The sequence below is a fragment of the Phyllobates terribilis genome, unplaced genomic scaffold (assembly GCF_046119375.1).
Source record: "Phyllobates terribilis strain yellow unplaced genomic scaffold, ASM4611937v1 Scaffold_11__3_contigs__length_659146591, whole genome shotgun sequence".
NCBI lineage: Eukaryota > Metazoa > Chordata > Amphibia > Anura > Dendrobatidae > Phyllobates > Phyllobates terribilis.
The window spans coordinates 653,245,993-653,272,697 of record NW_027362771.1 but is presented as its reverse complement, the minus strand read 5'-3'; the positions used below and the strand labels follow the sequence as shown (position 1 = coordinate 653,272,697).

The 26,705-nt window shown below is 54.9% G+C and overlaps 1 protein-coding gene across 1 annotated transcript in view; it reads right to left on the bottom strand.

The window, feature by feature from the left end:
* Positions 1-829: 829 nt before the first annotated feature.
* LOC141167193 (asialoglycoprotein receptor 1-like) overlaps positions 830-26,705 on the bottom strand; it is a 92,816-nt gene continuing 66,940 nt past the window's right edge. The window contains exons 8-9 of the mRNA XM_073654627.1: positions 14,698-14,804; positions 830-2,845 (exon numbers count right to left, since the gene is read on the bottom strand). Of these exons, the coding sequence (XP_073510728.1) occupies positions 2,701-2,845; positions 14,698-14,804 (252 nt within the window). The 3' untranslated portion in view covers positions 830-2,700. The remainder of the gene's footprint in view (positions 2,846-14,697; positions 14,805-26,705) is intronic.

Below are 26,705 nucleotides of genomic sequence, written 5' to 3'. Positions count from 1 at the left end.
AATGTTCCCCATGCCCCCCATGTTTTCTGCCCCCAATTCCGCCCCCATTGTTCGGCTTCCCACACGGCAATAGATTTAAAGTGAACCTGCATCCAAGGACGCACGTTCACAGTAAGTGGACCGTCAAAGCCCTGCTGCTGGGGCCCGGTGAGCAGAAGAATGGGGGTCATCTCTGGTCACCGGGCCCCATATGCCAGTAAGGGCAGTAATGCCCTGATGGCGGCCCTGGATCCCACCATGTGAGTGTGCTTGGGGTGACCGCTCCCTCTGCCCCACAGTATCTGCACTGCTGTCTCCATCACATTATTGACTGCACTGTGTGTGGCAGGTAACTCCATAGCATTATGGCTGCAGCATTGATGTCTTGTTGTGAAGAGGCTCTGTCCGGGATCACCTGGCAGCTCCCACTACGGCTTCCATGGACAGGTTACTCAGACTATCATCTCGTTCCATCTGTGCCCTGGCCTTCACCCGTTATAGGGATGTGGCCCTGGGTTTACTTCTGTAAGTAGTTGCTGGACGATGTAGCAGGCTGGCAGGAAAGTCAGGTAGTTGGGTCAGAACCAGGAGGTATTGATAGGGAACAAAATGAATGAGAAGAATAGGCAGGAAACAGGTTGTGGTTGTCACAAGGTGGAAAATACAGAAAAGATACAAACCAAAGTCACACAGAACAGTATTAGCAAACCCTGCTAACCCAGCGCAGTCCCTGCAGCCCAGCATAAGCCTGCAGCTGTTGTAGTCTCTAACACTGATATGGCAGCATATACATATATATGGTGTCGGGGGTCCTGAGATTTCTCCCTGTGGTCACACATGAGACAGCAGGTGTAATATATTAGATTTGATATATTCTGACATAATTATCACAGAATCATAATATATTCCTTTACACAAATGGATGAATGTGATCAGGTAGTCGGTGTATTATAGGAGATGTCTGAAGATCAGGTGGAGGTGTCTTTCCAAGAGCATGACGTGAGGGTGGATCATGGGTGATAAAGGACGGGAAGAGGACATGTCCCAGAAACCATCGATATTGTTCTTCTGGCTGGAGGACCTATGTGGTCATCTAAATGGAGCCACTCATTGTACCTTCTACATGGTCAGGTCCATACAGCCGCTCTGTGCACCTACATGGTCAGGTCCATACAGCCGCTCCGTGCACCTATATGGTCAGGTCCATACAGCCGCTCCGTGCACCTATATGGTCAGGTCCATACAGCCGCTCCGTGCACCTATATGGTCAGGTCCATACAGCCGCTCCGTGCACCTATATGGTCAGTTCCATACAGCCGCTCCGTGCACCTATATGGTCAGGTCCATACAGCCACACCGTGCACCTATATGGTCAGGTCCATACAGCCGCTCCGTGCACCTATATGGTCAGGTCCATACAGCCGCTCCGTGCACCTATATGGTCAGGACCATACAGCCGCTCCGTGCACCTATATGGTCAGGTCCATACAGCCGCTCCGTGCACCTATATGGTCAGGTCCATACAGCCGCTCCGTGCGCCTATATGGTCAGGTCCATACAGTCACTCCGTGCACCTACATGGTCAGGTCCATACAGCCGCTCCGTGCACCTATATGTTCAGGTCCATACAGCCACACCGTGCACCTATATGGTTAGGTCCATACAGCCGCTCCGTGCACCTACATGGTCAGGTCCATACAGCCGCTCCGTGCACCTATATGGTCAGGTCCATACAGCCGCTCCGTGCACCTACATGGTCAGATCCATGCAGCCGCTCCGTGCACCTATATGGTCAGGTCCATACAGCCGCTCCCTGCACCTATATGGTCAGGTCCATACAGCCGCTCCGTGCACCTATATGGTAAGGTCCATACAGCTGCTCCGTGCACCTAAATGGTCAGGACCATACAGCCGCTCCGTGTACTTATATGGTCAGGTCCATACAGCCGCTCCATGCACCTATATGGTCAGGTCCATACAGCCGCTCCTTGCACCTATATGGTCAGGACCATACAGCCGCTCCGTGCACCTAAATGGTCAGGACCATACAGCCGCTCCGTGCACCTAAATGGTCAGGTCCATACAGCTGCTCCATGCACTTATATGGTCTGGTCCATACAGCCGCTCAGTGCACCTATATGGTCAGGTCCATACAGCAGCTCCGTGCACCTATATGGTCAGGTCCATAGAGCCGCTCAGTGCACCTATATGGTCAGGTCCATAGAGCTCCTCCGTGCACCTATATGGTCAGGTTCATAGAGCCGCTCCGTGCACCTATATGGTCAGGTCCATAGAGCCGCTCCGTGCACCTATATGGTCAGGTCCATAGAGCCGCTCCGTGAGCCTATATGGTCAGGACCGTACAGCCGCTCCGTGCACCTATATGGTCAGGTCCATAGAGCCGCTCCGTGCACCTATATGATCAGGTCCATACAGCTGCTCCATGCACCTATATGGTCTGGTCCATACAGCCACTCCGTGCGCCTATATGGCCAGGACCGTACAGCTGCTTCATGAACCTATATGGTCAGGTCCATACAGCCACTCCGTGCACCCTCTACCTGGATCTTTTATAAACAATTCCTACCTACATTAAGTTCCATATGTTACTATGAAAAATGTTTTGAAAACCCCTGAATGTCGGGGTCCGTGGTCCGGGGGGGTCCAGAAGAGCGTTAGATCCAGGGTAATGTCACCGGCACTGTAGGACGTCAGCTCTTTTCACATGTTCTTTTCACACATGTACCAGTAGCGTCGGGAGCAATGGTCATCATTCCACTGTCCATTTTGATGAAGGTGAGCACAATCTTCTCCTCCACCAAGTCCATGGCCGAAATACTCATCGGGCTGCCCGGGGATCCAATTCCTACCATACAAGAAAGAAAGGGTCAGAGTCTACAGAGAGAAAAGGGGTTCAGGGACACATGAAAATCTGGGGTACAGGATAACGAGGCCGACACTCGGGGTACGGGATAATGACCCCGACATTCCTGGTCCCGGAAAACGACACCGACACTCCTGGTACCGGATAACGACGCCGACATTCCTGGTCCCAGAAAACGACGCCGACATTCCTGGTCCCAGATAACAACGCCGACACTCGGGGAATGGGATAATGACGCCGACACTCCTGGTACTGGAAAACGACGCCAACACTCCTGGTACCGGAAAACGACGCCAACACTTCTGGTTCGGGAAAACGACGCCGACACTCGGAATACGGGATAATGACGCCAACACTCCTGGTACCGGAAAGCGACGCCAACACTCCTGGTACGAGATAACGACGCCGACACTGCTGGTACGAGATAACGATGCTGACACTCGGAGTATGGGATAATGACGCTGACACTCCTGGTACCGGATAACGACGCCGACACTCCTGGTGTGAGATAACAATGCCGACACTCAGAGTATGGGATAATGACGCTGACACTCCTGGTACCGGATAACGACGCCGACACTCCTGGTACTGGATAACGTTGACGACACACCTGGTACGGGATAAAGACGCTCACGCTGCTGGTACCGGATAACGATGCCGAAACTCCTGGTATGGGACAACGATGCCAACACCCAGGGTACGGGATAACGACGCCGAAACTCCTGGTACCAGATAACGACGCCGATACCCCTGGTACGGGATAACGACGCCGACACCCAGGGTATGGGATAACGATGCCGACACTCCTGGTACGGGATAACGACGCCAACACCCCTGGTATCGGATAACGATGCCGACACTCCTGGTAGCGGATAACGACGCCGACACTCCTGGTATGGGACAACGATGCCAACACCCAGGGTACGGGATAACGACGCCGAAACTCCTGGTACCAGATAACGACGCCGATACCCCTGGTACGGGATAACGACGCCGACACCCAGGGTATGGGATAACGATGCCGACACTCCTGGTACGGGATAACGACGCCAACACCCCTGGTATCGGATAACGATGCCGACACTCCTGGTAGCGGATAACGACGCCGACACTCCTGGTAGCAGATAATGATGCCGACACTAAGGGTACGGGATAACGACGCCAACAACAAGGGTACGGGATAACGACGCCAACACTCCTGGTACGGGATAATGACGCCAACACTCCGTGTACCGGATAATGATGTCGACACCCAGGGTACGGGATAACGACGCCAACACTCCTGGTACAGGATAACGATGCCGACACACCTGGTACGGGATGACGATGCCGACACTCCTGGTACGGGATAAAGACGCCGAACCCAGGGTACGGGATAACGACGCCTACACTCCTGGTACATGATAACGACGCCAACACTCCTGGTACAAGATAACGACTCCGACACCCCTGGTATGGGATAATGACGCCGACACCCCTGGAACGGGATAATGATGCCGACACTCCTGGTACCGGATAACGACGCTGACACTCTTGGCACCGGATAACGATGCCGACACTCCTGGTACGGGATAACGACGCCGACACCCAAGGTACGGGATAAAGACGCCCACACTCCTGGTACGGGATAACGACGCCGACACTACTGGTACAGGATAACGACGCTGACACTCCTGGTGCGGAATAACGACGCCGACACCTAGGGTACGGTATAACGACGCCAACACCAAAGGTACGGGATAATGACGCCGACACTTCGGGTACAGGATAACGACGCCGACACTCCTGACACGGGATAACGACTCCGACACCCAGGGTACGGGATAACGACGCCGACACTCCTGGTACCAGATAACAACGCCGACACTCCTGGTACGGGATAACGATGCCGACACTCCTGGTACAGGATAACGACGCCGACACCCCTGGTACGGGATAACGATGCCGACACTCCTGGTACAAGATAACGACGCCGACACTCCTGGTAGCGGATAACGACAACGACACTCCTGGTAGCAGATAACGACGCAGAAACTCCTGGTAGCGGATAACGATGCCGACACTCCTGGTACCGGATAACGATGCAGACACTCCAGGTAGCGGATAATGACACTGACACTCCTGATACGGGATAACAACGCCGACACTACTGGTACTGGATAATGACGCCGACACCCCTGGTACAGGATAACGATGCCGACACTCCTGGTACCGGATAACGACGCCGACACTCCTGGTAGCGGATAACGACACCGACACTCCTGGTAGCGGAAAACGACACCGACACTCCTGGTACCGGCTAACAATGCCGACACTCCTGGTACAGGATAACGACGCCGACACTCCTGGTACCAGATAACGATGCAGACACTCCTGGTACCGGATTACGATGTAGACACCCCTGGTACGGGATAACGACGCCGACACCCCTGGTACAGGATAACGACGCCGACACTCCTGGTACCGGATAACGACGCCGACACTCCTGGTAGCGGATAACGACACCGACACTCCTGGTACCGGCTAACGACGCCGACACTCCTGGTACCGGATAACAATGCCGACACTCCTGGTACCGGATAACAACACCGACACTCCTGGTACTGGCTAACGACGCCGACACTCCTGGTACCGGATAACGACACCGACACTCCTGGTAGCGGATAACGACACCGACACTCCTCGTACTTGCTAACAATGCTGACACTCCTGGTACAGGATAACGACGCCGACACTCCTGGTACCAGATAATGACGCAGACACTCCTGGTACCGGATTACGATGTAGACACCCCCAGTACGGGATAACGACGCCGACACTCCTGGTACTGGAAAAAGACGCCGACACTCCTAGTACGGGATAATGACACCGACACTCATGGTACGGGATAATGACGCCAACACTCCTGGTACAGGATAACGACACCGAAACTACTGGTAGTGGATAACGACGCCGACACTCCTGGTAGGGGATAATGATGCCGACAGCCCTGGAACAGGATAACGAAGCCAACACCAAGGGTACAGGATAACGACGCCGACACCCCTGGTAAGGGATAACGACGCCGACACTCCTGGTACAGGAAAATGACGCCGACACCCTTGGTACGGGATAACAACGCTGACACCCAGGGTACGGGATAATGACGCCAACACCAAGGGTACGGGATAATGACGCCAACACTCCTGGTAGGGGATAACGACGCCGACATTCCTGGTACAGGATAATGACGCCGACACCCCTGCTACGGGATAACGGCGCCGACACTCCTGGTAGCGGATAATGACGCCGACACTCCTGGTAGCGGATAACGACGCTGACACTCCTGGTAGTGGATAATGACGCCGACACTCCTGGTACCGGATAACGATGCCGCGCTCCTGGTACGGGATAACGACGCCGACACCCAGGGAATGGGATAAAGACGCCCACACTCCTGGTACGGGATAACGACGCCGACACTACTGGTACGGGATAACGACGCCGACACTACTGGTACGGGATAATGACGCTGACACTCCTGGTGCAGAATAACGACGCCGACACCCAGGGTACGGTATAACGACGCCAATACCAAGGGTACGGGAAAATGACACCGACACTCCTCGTACAGGATAACGACGTCGACACTCCTGGCACGGGATAATGACGCAGACTCCCAGGGTAAGGGATAACGACGCCGATACTCCTGGTACCAGATAACAACGCCGACACTCCTGGTACAGGATAACGACGCCAACACTCCTGGTATAGGATAACGACGCCGACACTCCTGGTACATGATAAAGACGCCGACACTCCTGGTACCGGATAATGATGCTGACACTCTTGGTACCGGATAACGACGCCGACACCCCTGATACGAGATAACGACGCCGACGCTCCTCGCACCGGATAACAATGCCGACACTCCCGGTACCGGATAATGACGCCAACACTCCTGGTACTGGATAACGACGCCGACTCTCCTGGTACGGGATAACGATGCCGACACTCAAGGTACGGGATATCGACGCCGACACCCCTGGTACAGGATAACGATGCCGACACTCCTGGTACCGGATAACGACACCGACACTCCTGGTACCGGATAACGATGCCGACACCCAGGGTACGGGATAACGATGCCGACACTCCGGGTACGGGATAGCGACGCCGACAGTCCTGGTACGGGATAAAGACGCCGACACCCAGGGTACATGATAACGACACCGACACTCCTGGTACGGGATAACGACGCCAACTCCCATGGTGCGGGATAATGACGCCGACACTCCTGGTACGGGATAACGAAGCCAACTCCCCTGGTGCGGGATAACGACGCCGACACACCTGGTACCGGATAACGACGCCGACACTCCTGGTAAAGGATAACAAAGCCGACACTCATGATACCGGATAACGACGCTGACACTCCTGGTACCGGATTACGACGCCGACACTCCTGATACCGGATAACGACGCTGACACTCCTGGTACCGGATTACGACGCCGACACTCCTGGTACCGGATTACGATGCCGACACTCCTGGTACCGGATAACGTTGCCGACACTCCTGGTACCGGATAACAACGCCGACACTCCTGATACCGGATAACGACGCCGACACTCCTGGTACCGGATTAAGACGCCGACACTCCTGGTACGGGATAAAGACGCCGACACTCCTTGTATCGGATAAGAACGCTGACACCCCTGGTACCGGATAACAACGCCAACACTCCTGGTACCGGATAACGACGCCGACTCTCCTGGTACGGGATAACGATGCCGACACTCAAGGTACGGGATATCGACGCCGACACCCCTGGTACAGGATAACGACGCCGACACTCCTGGTACCAGATAACGACACCGACACTCCTGGTACCGGATAACGATGCCAACACTCCTGGTACCGGATAACGACGCCGACACTCCTGGTACCGGATAACGACGCCAACACTCCTGGTACCGGATAACGACACCGACACTCCTGGTACCGGATAACGATGCCAACACTTCTGGTACCGGATAACGACGCCGACACTCCTGGTACCGGATAACGATGCCAACACTCCTGGTACCGGATAACGACACCGACACTCCTGGTACCGGATAACAACGCCAACACTCCTGGTACCGGATAACGACGTCGACACTCCTGGTAGCGGATAACGACGCCGACACTCCTAGTACGGGATAGCGACGCCGACAGTCCTGGTACAGGATAAAGACGCCGACACCCAGGGTACATGATAACGACGCCGACACTCCTGGTACGGGATAACGACGCCAACTCCCCTGGTGCGGGATAACGACGCCGACACACCTGGTACCGGATAACGACGCCGACACTCCTGGTACAGGATAACAATGCCGACACTCCTGATACCGGATAATGACGCTGACACTCCTGGTACCGGATTACGACGCCGACACTCCTGGTACCGGATTACGATGCCGACACTCCTGGTACCGGATAACGTTGCCGACACTCCTGGTACCGGATAACGACGCCAACACTCCTGGTACCGGATAACGACACCGACACTCCTGGTACCGGATAACGATGCCAACACTCCTGGTACCGGATAACGACGCCGACACTCCTGGTACCGGATAACGATGCCAACACTCCTGGTACCGGATAACGACACCGACACTCCTGGTACCGGATAACAACGCCAACACTCCTGGTACCGGATAACGACGTCGACACTCCTGGTAGCGGATAACGACGCCGACACTCCTAGTACGGGATAGCGACGCCGACAGTCCTGGTACGGGATAAAGACGCCGACACCCAGGGTACATGATAACGACGCCGACACTCCTGGTACGGGATAACGACGCCAACTCCCCTGGTGCGGGATAACGACGCCGATACACCTGGTACCGGATAACGACGCCGACACTCCTGGTACAGGATAACAATGCCGACACTCCTGATACCGGATAACGACGCTGACACTCCTGGTACCGGATTACGACGCCGACACTCCTGGTACCGGATTACGATGCCGACACTCCTGGTACCGGATAACGTTGCCGACACTCCTGGTACCGGATAACAACGCCGACACTCCTGATACCGGATAACGACGCCGACACTCCTGGTACGGGATAAAGACGCAGACACTCCTGGTACCAGATTACGACGCTGACACTCCTGGTACGGGATAAAGACGCCGACACCCAGGGAACGGGATAACGCCGATGTAGCATCGGCGTCTCTGCCCCGTACTAGGCAGAGACGCCGTCCCTCTCACCTCCCCGCTCCTGGCGCGGCGTCCTCCAGCGCTTCTCTCCCCGCTGCTTCCGGCACGCGCTCCTTCCCCGGCAGTGTGCTTAGGGCGCGCGCGCGCTCCCCCTCTCTTAAAGGGACCGCGTGCGCCGTCCTAAGGAGTCCCCGGCCAATTGCCGGAGGACCTCCCATATATAAGGCACCTCCTCCAAAATGGAGGTGCCCGAGCAATGTTGTTGCAAAGCCTTCACTCTTCTTCAGCCCTCAGGTCCCGTTACCAGTTATCTGCCAGTCACCTGCCAGATTCCTGCTTGTTACCTGCCAGTCACCTGCCAGATTCCTGCTTGTTATCTGCCAGTCACCTGACAGATTCCTGCTTGATACCTGCCTGATATCCGCTTACCTGCTTGCAAGCCTGCGGTCCGACGGTCTGCCTTCCGACACCTGTCAGTCTGTCTATGGACCAGCCTGCCCGCTCACCTGGGAGCGCTCACCTACTACCTGTCTGCTAGCCTACCTGGAGGCTCCGCCGTCACGTGCTGTGACCACCTGCCTGTCCAGAGACTCTTGCCCGCTCACCTGGGAGCGCTCACCTGCTACCTGCCTGCTAGCCTACCTGGAGGCTCCGCCGTCACATGCTGTGACCACCTGCCTGTCCAGAGACTCTTGCCCGCTCACCTGGGAGCGTCCACCTGCTGCCTGCCTGCTAGCCTACCTGGAGGCTCAGCCGTCACTTGCCGTGACCACCCGCCTGTCAAGAGACTGTCCCCGTCACTTGCCGTGACCTCCTGCCCTTCTACCCAGAGACTGTCCCCGTCACTAGCCGTGACTACCTGCCCGCCTTCCCTGGGAGCCACCCGCTTCCTTACAAGGACTGCCCCCTTGTATAGTTACTCAGAGGTTCCACCTCCCAGACCCGTTACAGCCGACACCCCTGGAACGGGATAATGACGCAAACACCCCTGGTACGGGATAACGATGCCGACACTCCTGGTACCGGATAACGATGCCGAAGTTCCTGGTACAGGATAACGATGCCGACACTCCTGGTACAGGATAACAACGCCGATACTCCTGGTACCGGATTACGACGCCGACACTCCTGGTACCGGATTATGACGCCGACACTCCTGGTACCGGATTACGATGCCGACACTCCTGGCAACGGATTACGACGCCGACACTCCTGGTACGGGATAACGATGCCGACACTCAAGGTACGGGATATCGAAGCCGACACCCCTGGTACAGGATAAGGACGCCGACACTCCTAGTACCGGATTACGACGCCGACACTCCTGGTACCGGATAACGACACCGACACGACACTCCTGGTACCGGATAACAACGCCGACACTCCTGGTACGGGATAAAGACGCCGACACCCAGGGAACGGGATAACGCCGACACCCCTGGAACGGGATAACGATGCCAACACCCCTGGTACGGAATAATGACGCCGACACTCCTGGTACCGGATAACGATGCCCACACTCCTGGTACAGGATAACGATGCCGACACTCCTGGTACAGGATAATGACGCCGACACTCCTGGTACCGGATTACGACGCCGACACTCCTGGTACCAGATTATGACGCCGACACTCCTGGTACCGGATTACGATGCCGACACTCCTGGCACCGGATAACGTTGCCGACACTCCTGGTACAGGATAACGACGCCGACACTCCTGATACCGGATAACGACGCCGACACTCCTGATACCGGATAACGACACTGACACTCCTGGTACCGGATTACGATGCCGACACTCCTGGTACCGGATTACGACGCCGACACTCCTGGTACGGGATAACGATGCCGACACTCTTGCCCGCTCACCTGGGAGTGCTCACCTGCTACCTGCCTGCTAGCCTACCTGGAGGCTCCGCCGTCACGTGCTGTGACCACCTGCCTGTCCAGAGACTCTTGCCCACTCACCTGGGAGCGCTCACCTGCTACCTGCCTGCTAGCCTACCTGGAGGCTCCGCCGTCACATGCTGTGACCACCTGCCTGTCCAGAGACTCTTACCCGCTCACCTGGGAGCGTCCACCTGCTACCTGCCTGCTAGCCTACCTGGAGGCTCCGCCGTCACTTGCCGTGACCACCCGCCTGTCAAGAGACTGTCCCCGTCACTTGCCGTGACCTCCTGCCCTTCTACCCAGAGACTGTCCCCGTCACTAGCCGTGACTACCTGTCCGCCTTCCCTGGGAGCCACCCGCTTCCTTACAAGGACTGCCCCCTTGTATAGTTGCTCAGAGTTTCCACCTCCCAGACCCGTTACAGCCAACACCCCTGGTACGGGATAATGATGCCGACACTCCTGGTACTGGATAACGATGCCGACATTCCTGGTACAGGATAACGATGCCGACACGCCTGGTACAGGATAACAACGCCGACACTCCTGGTACCGGATTACGACGCCGACACTCCTGGTACCGGATTATGACGCCGACACTCCTGGTACCGGATTACGATGCCGACACTCCTGGCACCGGATTACGACGCCGACACTCCTGGTACGAGATAACGATGCCGACACTCAAGGTACGGGATATCGACGCCGACACCCCTGGTACAGGATAAGGACGCCGACACTCCTGGTACCGTATTACGACGCCGACACTCCTGGTACCGGATAACGACACCGACACTCCTGGTACAGGATAACAACGCCGACATTCCTAATACCGGATAACGACGCCGACACTCCTGATACCGGATTACGACGCCAACACTCCTGGTACGGGATAAAGACGCCGACACCCAGGGAACGGGATAACGCCGCCAACACCCCTGGTACGGAATAATGACGCCGACATTCCTGGTACCGGATAACGATGCCCACACTCCTGGTACAGGATAACGATGCCGACACTCCTGGTACAGGATAACGACGCCGACACTCCTGGTACCGGATTACGACACCGACACTCCTGGTACCAGATTATGACGCCGACACTCCTGGTACCGGATTACGATGCCGACACTCCTGGCACCGGATAACGTTGCCGACACCCAGGGTACGGGATAACGATGCCGACACTCCTGGTACCGGATAACGATGCCGACACTCCTGGTACCGGATAACGACGCCGACAGTCCTGGTACCGGATAATGACGCCAACACTCCTGGTACCGGATAACGATGCCGACACTCCTGGTACCGGATAACGACGCCGACAGTCCTGGTACCGGATAATGACGCCGACACTCCTGGTACCGGATAACGATGCCGACACCCAGGGTACGGGATAACGATGCTGACACTCCTGGTGCGGGATAAAGACGTCGACACCCAGGGTACGAGGTAACGATTCCGACACTCCTTGTATCGGAAAACAACACTGACACTCCTGGTACCGGATAACGACGCCGACACTCCTGGTACCGGATAACGTCACCGACACTCCTGGTACCGGATAACGATGCCGACACTCCTGGTACCAGAAAACGAGGCCGACACTCCTGGTACCGGATAACGACGCCGACACTCCTGGTACCGGATAACGATGTCGACACTCCTGGTACGGGATAACGACGCCGACAGTCCAGGTACTGGATAATGACGCCGACACTCCTGGTACCGGATAACGATGCCGACACCCAGGGTACGGGATAACGATGCTGACACTCCTGGTGCGGGATAAAGACGTCGACACCCAGGGTACGAGGTAACGATTCCGACACTCCTTGTATTGGAAAACAACACTGACACTCCTGGTACCGGATAACGACGCCGACACTCCTGGTACCGGATAACGTCACCGACACTCCTGGTACCGGATAACGATGCCGACACTCCTGGTACCAGAAAACGAGGCCGACACTCCTGGTACCGGATAACGACGCCGACACTCCTGGTACCGGATAACGATGTCGACACTCCTGGTACGGGATAACGACGCCGACAGTCCAGGTACTGGATAAAGATGCCGACACCCAGGGTACGGGATAATGATGCCAACACTTCTGGTACCGGATAACAATGCCGACACCCCTTGTACGGGATAACTACGCCGACACCCCTGGTACGGGATAACAATGTCGACACTCTTGGTACAGGATATTGATGCCGACACTCCTGGTACTAGATAACGACGCCGGCACCCCTGGTACGGAATAACGACGCCGGCACCCCTGGTACAGGATAATGATGTCGACACTTCTGGTACCGGATAACGATGCCGACACTCCTGGTACTGGATAACGACGCCGATACTCCTGGTACCGGATAACGACGCCAACACTCCTGGTACAGGATAATGACGCCGACATTCCTGGTACGGGATAACGACGCCGACACTCCTGGTACGGGATAACGACGCCGACGCTCCTGGTACGGGATAACGACGCCGACACCCAGGGTACGGGATAACGACGCCGACACTCCTGGTACGGGATAAAGATGCCGACACCCAGGGTACGGGATAACAATGCCGACACTCCTGGTACGGGATAACGACGCCAACAGTCCAGATACTGGATAAAGATGCCGACACCCAGGGTACAGGTAACGATGTCAACACTTCTGGTACCGGATAACAATGCCTACACCCCTGGTACGGGATAACGACGCCGACACCCCTGGTACTGGATAACGACGCCGACACTCCTGGTACCGGATAACGACGCCGACACTCCTGGTACAGGATATTGACGCCGACACTCCTGGTACTGGATAACGACGCCGGCACCCCTGGTACGGGATAACAACGCCGGCACCCCTGGTACAGGATAACGATGTCGACACTCCTGGTACCGGATAACGACGCCGACATTCCTGGTACTGGATAACGACGCCAACACTCCTGGTACTGGATAACGATGTCGACACTCCTGGTACAGAATAATGACGCCGACATTCCTGGTACCGGATAACGATGTCGACACTCCTGGTACCGGATAATGACGCCGACACTACTGGTACAAGATAACGATGCCGACACTCTTGGTACCGGATAACGACGCTGACACTCCTGGTACAGGATAACGACACTGGCACTTGGGGTACGGGATAACGATGCCGACACTCCTGGTACAGGATAACGACACTGGCACTTGGGGTACGGGATAACGATGCCGACACTCTTGGTACGGGATATTGACGCCGATACTCCTGGTACTGGATAACGACGCCGACACTCCTGGTACATGATAACGACGCTGACACTCCCGGTACTGGATAACGATGCCGACACTCTTGGTACCGGATAACGACGCCGACACTCCTGGTATAGGATAACGACACTGGCATTTGGAGTACTGGATAACGACGCCGATACTCCTGGCACCGGATAACGACGCCGACTCTTGGGGTACGGGATAATGACGCCGACACTCCTGGTACCAGATAACGACGCCGCCACTCCTGGTACGGAATAACGACAGAGACTCGGTGTACAGAATAATGATAATGACACTCGGTATTCGAGATAACGACACTAGGGGTACAGGATAATGATGCCGACACTTGGGATATGGGATAACAACGCTGACACTCGGGGTAGAGGATAACGACACTAACACTCTGGTACCATTTCTTGTTTTTTTCCTCTTGGGACCACCTGACCACAGATGTCCTCCAGCTTCGGCACTTACTTTGGGGTAGAATCGTATTTTGTTCCATCCACCCATATCCACTCTCCGGACACGTCCGTCAGACCGATCCAGGTGTATTTTCCCTTTGTTATTCCAAATACGAAATTCTGTGGATACAGAGAACATTTTCTATGGCTACCCTTGTTTTCTGCTGTCTGGGCTCCTGGGGAATAATAATTGTAAAGATCTGAGGTTGTGGGTTTTAGTAATCACCTAGGCAGGTTAACGATGCAGCAATACTTTATTCCTCACATCCATAGAAATACAGCAATTCCATGTAAATGTCCAAAATACAATTGTCTCAATCCACAAGATCCCCTCCCCGGGACAGTAGTTCCACCGCCTTTGTGCCAGTATAGTCTGTAGTCACAGTCCCCGATCCTCCAGACGACAGATAAAATGATGGAAGCTGTAGCCGGGCAGAGACACCGATCCCCTCACCGTCGCGGTCCCGGTCCGGCGTCCTCCGGCTCCCCTGCTTCATCTGCCCGCACCACGCGCAGTTCCCCAGAAACTGTACTTAGGGTGCGCGCACGTGCGCTCCCTCCCTCTTAAAGGGGCTACGCGCACTGTCCAAAAGAGTCCCCGGCCAATGGCCAGAGGACTGCCCCTATAATAGGCAACTCCTCCAAAATGGAGGTGCCTGTGCAAGGTTGTTGTTTGTGTGCTAACACTCTCCTCAGCCCTCAGGTTCCAGTACTAACCACCTGCCTGTCTATCAGACATGCCCACCTGCCTCTCTATCAGCCGTGCCTGCCAGCCTGTCTATCAGCCATGTCTGCCTGCCTGCCTATCGGCCGTGCCTGCCTGCTTGTGTACCCACATCACCTGCCTGTCTACCAGCCGTGCTCATCTGCTGTGCCTGTTGGCTTCGGCCATCAGTCCAATGGGAGTCGCCTGCTCTCATACAAGGTCAGTCCCAGAGTGGCACCTGGTTCACCTTCCCGGTCCCTCCTTGGTTCACGGAGGCGACTAAGCCACCGTGTGGCCAGGGTCAGTCCGGGTAGGCACTTAGTTACGCCCCTCTGGTCCCTTCTTGTATCACAGCGCAGAGGTTCCACCACCCGGATCCATAATAGAAGCACAGGTATCCAACAATCCTTTAAGAAAGTTTAAATCCAAACGACAGATCCCACAACTGTAGCACGTTTATCCAACCAGTCGGTAACTGATCTCTAAACACTCCATATGCCATGCATTCAGCCATCCTTACAGGTCCTCAGTCTGGATCCTATTCTTTCAATTTCATTCTACCAACTCCCAACTAAATATGTGACTTCTTTTTTTGTTCAATGGAATCAGCCCCCTGAATGGGCAGAACTGCTCTCCCCCTGCCCCCTAAGCTAAGTGTGCATTAGTGGAGGTATTTTTTCAGTTCGAACCCATCACCTGGGTCTACATATGAGACTCCCTGGGGTAACGGCTGCGCTGGAATTTCTTTCAACACTCACAGAATGGGCCTAGATTCTGTTTGAACAATGTTTAGAGGCTCCTGAGATACTGATGAGATTACTGGAATGCTGGACACTTTACAAGTAAAATTAGTGTACATAAACTGACGAGCGAGCAGAAGATTAATAAAACACAGCAAGAAATCACTAAAAAACCACAACAATAAGATCGACAGAAACGGAGCTCCGTGATGGAAAAGTCTCATAGTCTTTAGTAAGTGGGCAGTTCCTCACATACCTCCCCCACTTTTTCAGCATGGACAGGAACATAAGAGCTTTCACCTTTATGAGAACGAAACTTTGTATCATCAAGTTCCCTCAAAGCATATTCCATGTCATCCTAGTGAATAAACTCCACAGTCCCCATTCCACCCTGGTATCCTGGTATACATCAGCATAGTAGACATCTCCAACTTCTGTCATATGATCTTTAAGATCATGCCAACTTCATGATGGGGAAGCCCTGAGACGAGGACTCTGTATACTCTGTATTTATTTAGCTGGGACAGGGGTCTGTCCCTCTCGCGGGGTCCTCTATATCCTCCCCCTGATCCCCGGTTTGTTCTGGGAAATTCCACGCACCCGATGAGAACCAAACTTGTATCCATTGAGACCAACCCGAGTGCTGACCCCCAGCTAGGGAGGTGGTCACTTGACGGCCAGGTAAATAGTGTTCTGGAGGGACAATATCTGGGCTGACCAGGGTGATGGTAGAACCTGTGTCCTGAAGTCCCTGGGCCTCCTCCCTGATGTAATTTACCTCCCCCAGGTTACATTTCTTCATGGTAACAGTCATTGCATTTTGTGTATTACTCACCACTGGCGGGAGGTTAGTCATCGGCATGATGAGATTGCTCCTTTCCCTCTCAGCTGATGCTGGGTGAACCGGTCCTTGGCTTTGGGTTACGACATTGGCCCAGTGGCACACCAATCCTCTTCCCAGATTGTTTCCCAGTAACACATCTCTTGGTAGATTCCACACTACTCCTACATCCATTCCATGACTGTGACCCCAGTCTAAATGTAGTTGGACCCTCCGAATGTTCAAAGCTTCTCTTCCGGCTATGTTGACTAACATACGGCTGCCGGGGACAATACATTGGTCCAGTACTAGATGGTCTTTTATCAATTTGACTGAGGCTCCGGAGTCATGGAGCTTCACAGCCTCCACACCCTCTACCCAGACCAGCTGGTTATTGGACTCTGACGTGTCCCATCTAGTCCCGGACACTTGTCCTTGTACCACATATGCCTCTTCTTCTTCCGGTTGGGGTAGTGGGATCCTCTCTCCCCCAGTATTCCAGCCCCATTGCAGCACAGTGTTCATAGGTTGGGGATGCGGATGATTTGGGCTAGAACATTCCTGGCATTCCTTGGCAAAGTGTCCCATGCGTTCACAATTATGGCAGTTTAGCCCTTCACGCCCCAACATGGGCCATACTAGGGGGTTTGGGAATCCTCCCCCCACTTTGTGAAGTCCAAAATCCCTGCCGTTCCTCCTCTGGCTAGTCCATGGGTTCCAATGCCTCACTGTAAGCTCCTGTTTCAGACTCGCTGAGGCTTTACTTCCATGTAGCCCTGGTCGATTAGCAGACCATTCATCAGCCAATCTTGCAGCTTCATCCAGGCTGAGTGATTTTCTATCTGCCACCCATTCTTTTAAGTCACCTGGGAGTTTGGACATAAACTGTTCCAGCATGAATATATCCATTACATGTTCTGCTTCCCGAGCCCTCAATCCTTCTATCCACCGAGTGCATGCCGTACGTAGCGTGTTGGCAAACTCCCGATGTGTGTGTGCAGCGGGCCTGTCAGTCTCCCGAAACTTCCTCCGGTAGGTTTCCGGTGTGAGGGCATACCTCTCTAGTAATGCGCCGCGAATGGTAGAGTAATGTGGCACCCCAGGGGTCTGGTTTCCACAGTAACGGCAATGTTATGTCTGAGAGCAGGTGGGAGGTCTCTTGGTCAGGAATCCTATGCATGCCACACCTCCTGCCCAGTCCTGGGAGGGGAAGAACTTCCCCTAGATAAACCTGGGGCTGAGGCAGGGTTAGGGAGTTGAGAGGGAGAGTTCAGCCAGGAGGGCTGACAGAGAGCTGTGGCTCCGGCTGGGCCCAGCTCCTGGGCCATGCCAGAAGTAGAGAAGAGAAGGAGCATAGGAAGAAACAACAGGAGCTCTGTGGGAGCAGTGTTACAAAGAGTCAGGGGCTGGCAGCTGCAGAGCTCGCCCTGACTGAGAAGATTTCTTACCGGACCCGGAGTCCGAGGCTGTGGGGACTAACTCCTACCCAGCAGCAGAATCCGTCAGGCAGGGGATTTCAGGTCCTCTGGCCAAGAAACCCGAAGGCACGGTCACACGCATGGGACCAGCACCGCCGTCGTGGAGCGGAAGCTACTAGAAGGCCCCGAGTCACCGGCCATACGGGTGAGCACCACACGGTACACTCAGGGACGTGGGCTACTTATACGTGCTTCTAGCAAGGTAGCCAGAAGAGTATCGTTAGTTTGGGAGGCCTACAACTCCGCCTGGCCAGGGGAGATCCCATCTGCTCAAGGACTGACCAGGCCCCAACCGCTAGCCAGTACTCCGGGAGGGTCTATCTTTGTCACCAGTAAAGACCCTGAACTACACTGCATCGTCTCTGAGTGGTTCCTGCTACCCCCATCATCCACGTCGGCTGCCCTGAGGCCATACCCCTCCCGTTGGGGTTTATACCATCCACGCTGCACCATCCTTCCACCGGCCTCAGCGGTCTGCCCTGTAGCGGCAGCTCCATAGCTGCATTCAACGGGTGGCGTAGTCGTCCATCATCTACCGCTGATACAGCGCCACTTAGTCTGACTCCCTGGGCACGGACCGGATCACCGCCACGAGACTACAACCCTCAACAGATCCGGCTCCGGGTAAGCTCCCGCGTGCGCAACGCTGCGCGACACAGGCCCAGGGGCGCGTCAACTTTTGGCGTAGTCGGCAGGATTTCGTGCCCGCAACCACTGAAAAAGACTGTGAAAACTTACCCGTGGTGAAGATTCCCGCCATCCGGCGCCATCTTCCGCTTTCTTCCCGCCATCGGTGGAGTTTTCCCGTCATCCGGCGCCATCTTCGGCCTTCTTCCCGCCATCCGTGGAGTTTTCCCGCCATTGGACGCCATCTTGAGGACGCCGCGCGGGAAGAAGAGGGGCGTGGACTCCGAAAACGCGCAAGAACTGAAGCCCCGCCTCACGTCCGGACGTTGCGTAAGGTCCTGGAAGGAGCCCAGCAGACGCCGACGTCACAGGAGCGCGACGGAAGGTCCTCAACCCTGACGATCCACTGCGGAGCCGCGGCCTACGGAAGAGGATCATCGCAAGGTAGGCCACGGTCCACTAGGGGGGAGAAGGATGTCGGATACGGAGGAGAGCTTCACCGCTCCAACCCCCGCCAGCGCCACCGCTGTTGCGGTCATGCCTTTCACCATGCCCTATATCCCGGGGGCAGCCTGGCTACCCCAGTACTCAGGGGAGTCACATACCCTGCAGGACTTTAGAGAAAAACTGGATAGCCTCTTCCAGGTGTACCCCCTCACAGAAGAGCAAAAAGTAAGCATCCTGGTGGCCCAATTAACCGGGGCAGCCCAAAGGGAGGTAAAGTCCTGGCCACCTGGGGGGAGGACTGTCGCAGGGATACTAACCCGGCTGAGGGACACCTTTGATACCCGCACCTCAGTCGAGATCAAGCTTAGATTCTACGGGTGCAAACAGCGGGCACATGAGAGTATAAGGGACTATGCCCTGAACCTACAAGAGGCCCTGAGAGCCATTAAGCAGACCGACCCTGACGGCGTGGGAGACGAGGACAGGCTGTTAACTGAACAATTTATAGAGGGTTTATATTGCAATGCCCACCGAACCCAGTTGCGGGCAATGGCCTTACAGGACCCTCATCTGGGATTTGCACAGTTCAAGGACAGAGCCATCCGGGTGCTCCGAGAACCGGCACCAGGTGGCGTTGTGACCCACAGACGCCCCACTACCACCTACCACCAGGAGGCGGCGCCCTTGTCGGCAGGGCCTGTGGGAGCTGATGCGCAGGCTTTGAACAATGACTCGGCTCCAGACCTGCACCATCAGGTCCAAGAGCTAGCTAAAAGCGTTGCTGCGCTAACCCGAACTGTGCAGTCTTTACAGGTTTCCACTCCAGGGAAGATCCAGCTGGCATCCGGACCGGAGGACATCCCGTGGCGTCGACCAAGGAGGACCCCACCGGCCAGAGGAAGACCCAGCGACCGATACAACGAGGACGGACGACCCATCTGCCGCCGCTGTAATCAACCCGGACATATGGCAAGGTACTGTCCTTTAAACTGGCACAACCTAGGGTAGAGGGCCAACCCCTAGGAAAAAGATCATCAGGCCCATCAAACTGGCGCGACAAATATGTGGGAGGACGTCCAGTCTTGCCTGTGGTACTGGATGGCATTCCTATGAGTGCCCTACTGGACACCGGGTCACAGGTTACCACCATCCCGTACGTGCTCTTCAAGCAGTACTGGAATGACTCGGATATTACCCGCTATCCTGACGACGACTTGAGTATCATCGCCAGCAATGGTCAGCCCGTGCCACAGATCGGATTTAAAGAGGTGACCATTAAAATTGGTAGAGTTGAACTGGCAGCACAGGGACTGATCATTGTAGACATTGACAAACACGAGAGTCACCCAAAGATAACTCTAGGAACTAATGTAATTGAAAATTGTCTTGCAGAGGTGATTTTCCTTTTACAGCAGGTTGCCAAGAACGCCAGCTCCGGCGAGCAGCGAGTGCTCCAAAAAGAGATCCGGGCACTGATGCGACGGCAACAGGTGGAACTCTCCGGCGGTGAGATTGGTAGCGTGAGAATGTGTGACCCTTTCCCTATTGCCATGCCCCCAAAAAGTGAAATGATGATTTGGTGCCGGGCAGCTATTGGTCTGAGAGGTAGAGATTACCAGGCAATGGTAGAACCAGTTTACTCAGACAGTAGGCCCACCATCTTGACAGCACGGGGGGTGGTTAATGTACGCCATGGGAGGGTGCCCGTTCGCATAATCAATATCGGGAAGAGGGAAGTGTACCTGCCCCGGTATGCCACGCTAGCCAAATTATATACCATTAACCAAAATGCTATACAATCTGTGGAACCCTTGCCTCCATCTCACCCGGAGGAAGGTAACGGCTCTAAGAAAACAATGGAGGACTGGTGTCAGCAACTACATTTGGGTACTGACTCCACTCCCTCACATCAGAAACAGGGAGTCTATCGGGTGGTTCAAGAGTACGAGAGAGTGTTTAGTAAACACCCGTTAGACTTCGGGCGAGTCAAGGGGGTAGAACACCACATCCCCACGGGAGACCATCCTCCCATAAAAGAGAGGTATCGACCCGTACCCCCTGCACACTACCAACACGCCAAGGGGATGCTTAGAGACATGAAGGAGGCTGGGGTGATCAGGGATAGCTGTAGCCCCTGGGCAGCTCCACTAGTCTTAGTCAAAAAGAAAGAAAACACCATGAGGATGTGTGTAGATTACCGGAAAATCAACCGTATCACACACAAGGATGCGTACCCCTTACCAAGGATAGAGGAGTCTTTGGCTGCTTTAAGATCTGCTAACTTCTTCTCTACCTTGGATCTCACTAGTGGGTACTGGCAGGTTCCTGTAGCAGAGGCGGACCGGGAGAAGACCGCATTCACCACCCCGATGGGACTTAGTGAGTTTACCTGCATGCCGTTCGGACTCTGCAACGCACCAGGAACCTTCCAACGATTAATGGAGTGCTGTCTGGGCCATAGAAACTTCGAGACGGTCCTGTTGTACCTGGACGATGTCATCGTATATTCTAAGACTTATGAGGACCACCTGAAACACCTGGCGGAAGTGTTCGAAGCTCTGGCAAGCTACGGCCTAAAGGTGAAACCCTCCAAGTGTCACCTCCTGAAACCAAAGGTGCAGTACCTGGGACACGTGGTGAGCGCTGACGGAGTGGCTCCCGACCCTGATAAGATCACCGCAATTAAGGAATGGCCAAGTCCCTCCAGTGTAAAGGAAGTGCGGCAGTTCCTCGGGTTGGTAGGCTACTACCGCAGGTTCATCCCCGGTTTCACCAAAAAGGCAGCTCCTATGCAGGACCTCCTGATAGGCCAGTCCCGGAAGGCCAAGAACCAGAAGCCGCCCTTCAGATGGGAGAAGTTGGAAGAGGAGTCCTTCCGCCAGCTGAAGATGGCCCTCACGGGGGATGAAATCCTGGCGTACCCGGATTACAGCCAGCCCTTTATCCTCTACACCGACGCAAGTAACATCGGGCTAGGAGCCGTGCTGTCCCAGATCCAGCAGGGGAAAGAACGAGTAATCGCTTACGCCAGCCGAAAACTGCGACCCACTGAGAGAAACCCTGAGAATTACAGCTCATTTAAGCTAGAGTTCCTGGCAGTGGTGTGGGCAGTCACCGAACGCTTTAAGCACTACCTCGCTTCTTCCCGGTTCGTCGTGTGCACGGATAACAACCCGTTGACACACCTGGACACAGCAAGACTCGGTGCCCTAGAGCAGAGATGGATGGCCCGTCTGTCCAACTACGAGTTCACAATCAAATACCGGGCAGGACGCTCCAATACCAACGCGGACGCCCTGTCCAGGATGCCAAACCTACCGGACGTAGGAGAAGATCCAGAGGGACTGGAAGAAGTCGAACTCCCTGCGTTCCACCGGCATGGGACTATCCAGTATTCCCACCGGGTAAGGAGTAAGCAAGCCGCTACGTTTAACCCCTTGCCTCACTACAACTGGGAGGAAACGCAAGACAGTGACCCTGCCGTCCGACTGGTGAAGGAGATGCTGACTCGGCCAGAGGCTCGCCTTGACCCAGACGCTCCGGAGGAAGCCAAGCAACTGTTGGCTGAGAAGAGTCGACTGTTCCTTTATAAGGGGAAGTTGTGCCGCAGAATGGTTAACTCCCGGACGCATGAACTAATCTGGCAAGTAGTGGTGCCACGAAGAGACGCAGCCATGGTGATGGAGGCATACCACGACGGGGCTGGACACTTCGGATGGAAGAAGCTGGAGTTCCTGCTGCGCGAGCGGTTCCACTGGGTAGGCATGAGGGGAACCATCGAGAGGTGGTGCAGAGACTGTGGCCCGTGCAACCTAAGAAGGAAGGACCGTGCCAGCCAGAAGACTCCCCTGCAGTCCATCGTCACCCGGCAGCCGTTGGAACTGGTAGCCTTGGATCATGTAAAACTGACCCCAAGCATAAGTCGCTACGTCTACGCACTAACCATCGTGGATCACTACTCTCGGTTCTTGGTTGTCGTCCCCGTCAAGGATTTAACAGCTCGAACAGCAGCGAGAGCCTTCCAGCAGCATTTCTGCCGTCCACACGGGTACCCGGACCAAGTGTTGACAGACCAGGGACCTGCCTTTGAAGCGGAGGTCTTCCAAGAATTCTGCACTCTGTATGGCTGCCGGAAGATAAGGACGACACCCTATCATCCACAAACTAATGGACTTTGTGAGAAAATGAACCAGGTGGTAATGGATCTTCTGAAAACGTTGCCCCTGGAAGAACGCAGTCTGTGGCCTGAGAAGCTGCCCGATCTGGTGGACCTATACAACCACATCCCGGTAGGTTCCACCAACTGTACCCCGGCTTACCTAATGAGGGCAAGACCTGGTAAGTTACCTGTTGACCTGGAAATGGGAGTCCTGACACCTGAGGACACTTCACCAGAAGCAGACTGGGACACAGAGAGGCAGCAGCAGTACCGGAGAGTACAGGAGAGCGTGGAGCGAAGTCTCTGTCAGGCTAGGGAAAGACAAGAGAAAACTTACAACCAGTATGCTCCCGCTGTTCCCCTGGTACCCGGAGAGCAGGTCTTGAAGAGAAAAAGACGGCTCCACAAGTTGGACGACCAGTGGGAGAAGGACCCGTACACCGTACTGCCCTCAAGCCACGACAACCCAAAGGTCTGTACCATCAGTAAAGACGGAGGGGAAACCACAACCATTGTATCCCGGGATCACCTGAAGAAGTGTCCCGAACAGCTACGGAACCCTGAAGAGGAACAAGAAGACCCTCGACCCGTAGAGGAAAGGGAAGACATGGTTAATACTGTGCTCGGAGACTTCCCTCGGTCTTGGACTCAAGTCAATGGTGCAGTTGTGGTACCCGTACTCACCTTCCTCCAACCAGCATCCCAAGCACCTACGGAGCAACAGGTAGAGCTGGAAGAACAGCCGGTCCAGGAGGCAGAAGACCCCACACCAGCAGACCAGGAGGATCAACCCTCTGCTTGCAGTGAGCCTGCCATATCCCTAGTGAGCCAAAGGGCCCGTAGACCGCTGCCCAGTTTACCCTTAACAGCTCCTACACCCTGTAGTTCAGGGCCAGACAGTCAGCTCCGTAGGTCCACTAGGGCCACTAGGGGCCAGTTACCCACACGTTGGAGGATTTGAAGTGTATAAATTGTTTTATTTGTGGTTACCTGTTTATTGTTGCTTGTGTATAATTATGTGTTTCTAGTTATTTTTAGGAGTCCTTGGTGGATTTACCGGGAATCCTTTGTACATAGTTGGAGCGTAACCCAGGACGGACTAAAGACTGTTAAGGACTCGGGGCAGGACAGACCCCTACCTGGTTACGTCTCCCTGTTTTGGTGAAATGGACACCTTGCTTTCTTCAAAGACTGCACCCGGTTACGGACATGCCGTGACCACCTTTATGTGTTTCTTTATTGTTATTGTTATATCTTGTTATGTTTTTCTAAAATATGTTTAGTCCCGGAGTACTAAATTTCACTAGGGGGGAATGTGGCACCCCAGGGGTCTGGTTTCCACAGTAACGGCAATGTTATGTCTGAGAGCAGGTGGGAGGTCTCTTGGTCAGGAATCCTATGCATGCCACACCTCCTGCCCAGTCCTGGGAGGGGAAGAACTTCCCCTAGATAAACCTGGGGCTGAGGCAGGGTTAGGGAGTTGAGAGGGAGAGTTCAGCCAGGAGGGCTGACAGGGAGCTGTGGCTCCGGCTGGGCCCAGCTCCTGGGCCATGCCAGAAGTAGAGAAGAGAAGCAGCATAGGAAGAAACAACAGGAGCTCTGTGGGAGCAGTGTTACAAAGAGTCAGGGGCTGGCAGCTGCAGAGCTCGCCCTGACTGAGAAGATTTCTTACCGGACCCGGAGTCCGAGGCTGTGGGGACTAACTCCTACCCAGCAGCAGAATCCATCAGGCAGGGGATTTCAGGTCCTCTGGCCAAGAAACCCGAAGGCACGGTCACACGCATGGGACCAGCACCGCCGTCGTGGAGCGGAAGCTACTAGAAGGCCCCGAGTCACCGGCCATACGGGTGAGCACCACACGGTACACTCAGGGACGTGGGCTACTTATACTTGCTTCTAGCAAGGTAGCCAGAAGAGTATCGTTAGTTTGGGAGGTCTACAACTCCGCCTGGCCAGGGGAGATCCCATCTGCTCAAGGACTGACCAGGCCCCAACCGCTAGCCAGTACTCCGGGAGGGTCTATCTTTGTCACCAGTAAAGACCCTGAACTACACCGCATCGTCTCTGAGTGGTTCCTGCTACCCCCATCATCCACGTCGGCTGCCCTGAGGCCATACCCCTCCCGTTGGGGGTTATACCATCCACGCTGCACCATCCTTCCACCGGCCTCAGCGGTCTGCCCTGCAGCGGCAGCTCCATAGCTGCATTCAACGGGTGGCGTAGTCGTCCATCATCTACCGCTGATACAGCGCCACTTAGTCTGACTCCCTGGGCACGGACCGGATCACCGCCACGAGACTACAACCCTCAACAGATCCGGCTCCGGGTAAGCTCCCGCGTGCGCAACGCTGCGCGACACAGGCCCAGGGGCGCGTCAGTAACATCTCTGATCCCCAGAAGACCAGTTATTAAAAGCTTCTCTTGCTTTTCCGGTCAGGCCAATGATCAAAAATCTGGGCCAGTCACTAACTGACACCTCATGCAGCAGACAGAGGATCTCAAATAACCGGAGATGTTCATCAATATCCGAGGTGTCCTCAGTAAACTGTGGTATATACCGGTACCTTTTAAAATGCGGGCACCTCTCTCCTGTTGTCCACTGTCATCTGCGATGGGGCGGGTGGAGGTAGTACTACATGCACACCCACAAATTTGTTTAACACTGCTCTATCTCCATGGCCCGCTCTCCTAGCGCCACCAGCATCCGCCTCAACTCAGTCGGTCGATCCTCCACCATATGGATGACAGCCCTGGGCTATTGTCCCTCATCCACGTCTGAACTGACCTCCTCATATGGATGTTCATGGTCCCAGTTGTCCAAGCGTTGCATTAGGGTCACCCGATTGTCCTCCGGCAACATCTCTAGTTCTCTCTCAGAGCAAAGGGCTCTCAGCTCCTCCTTCTTGAGCCTCTTGTAGATGGAGTCTGTCATCTCTTCTGCCGAGTCACATCTCAGTAACTTTCCCTGGTATGCTGTCCAGACATAGATGATCCCACCTGCTACCACCACTTGTAAAGATCTGAGATTGTGGGTTTCAATAATC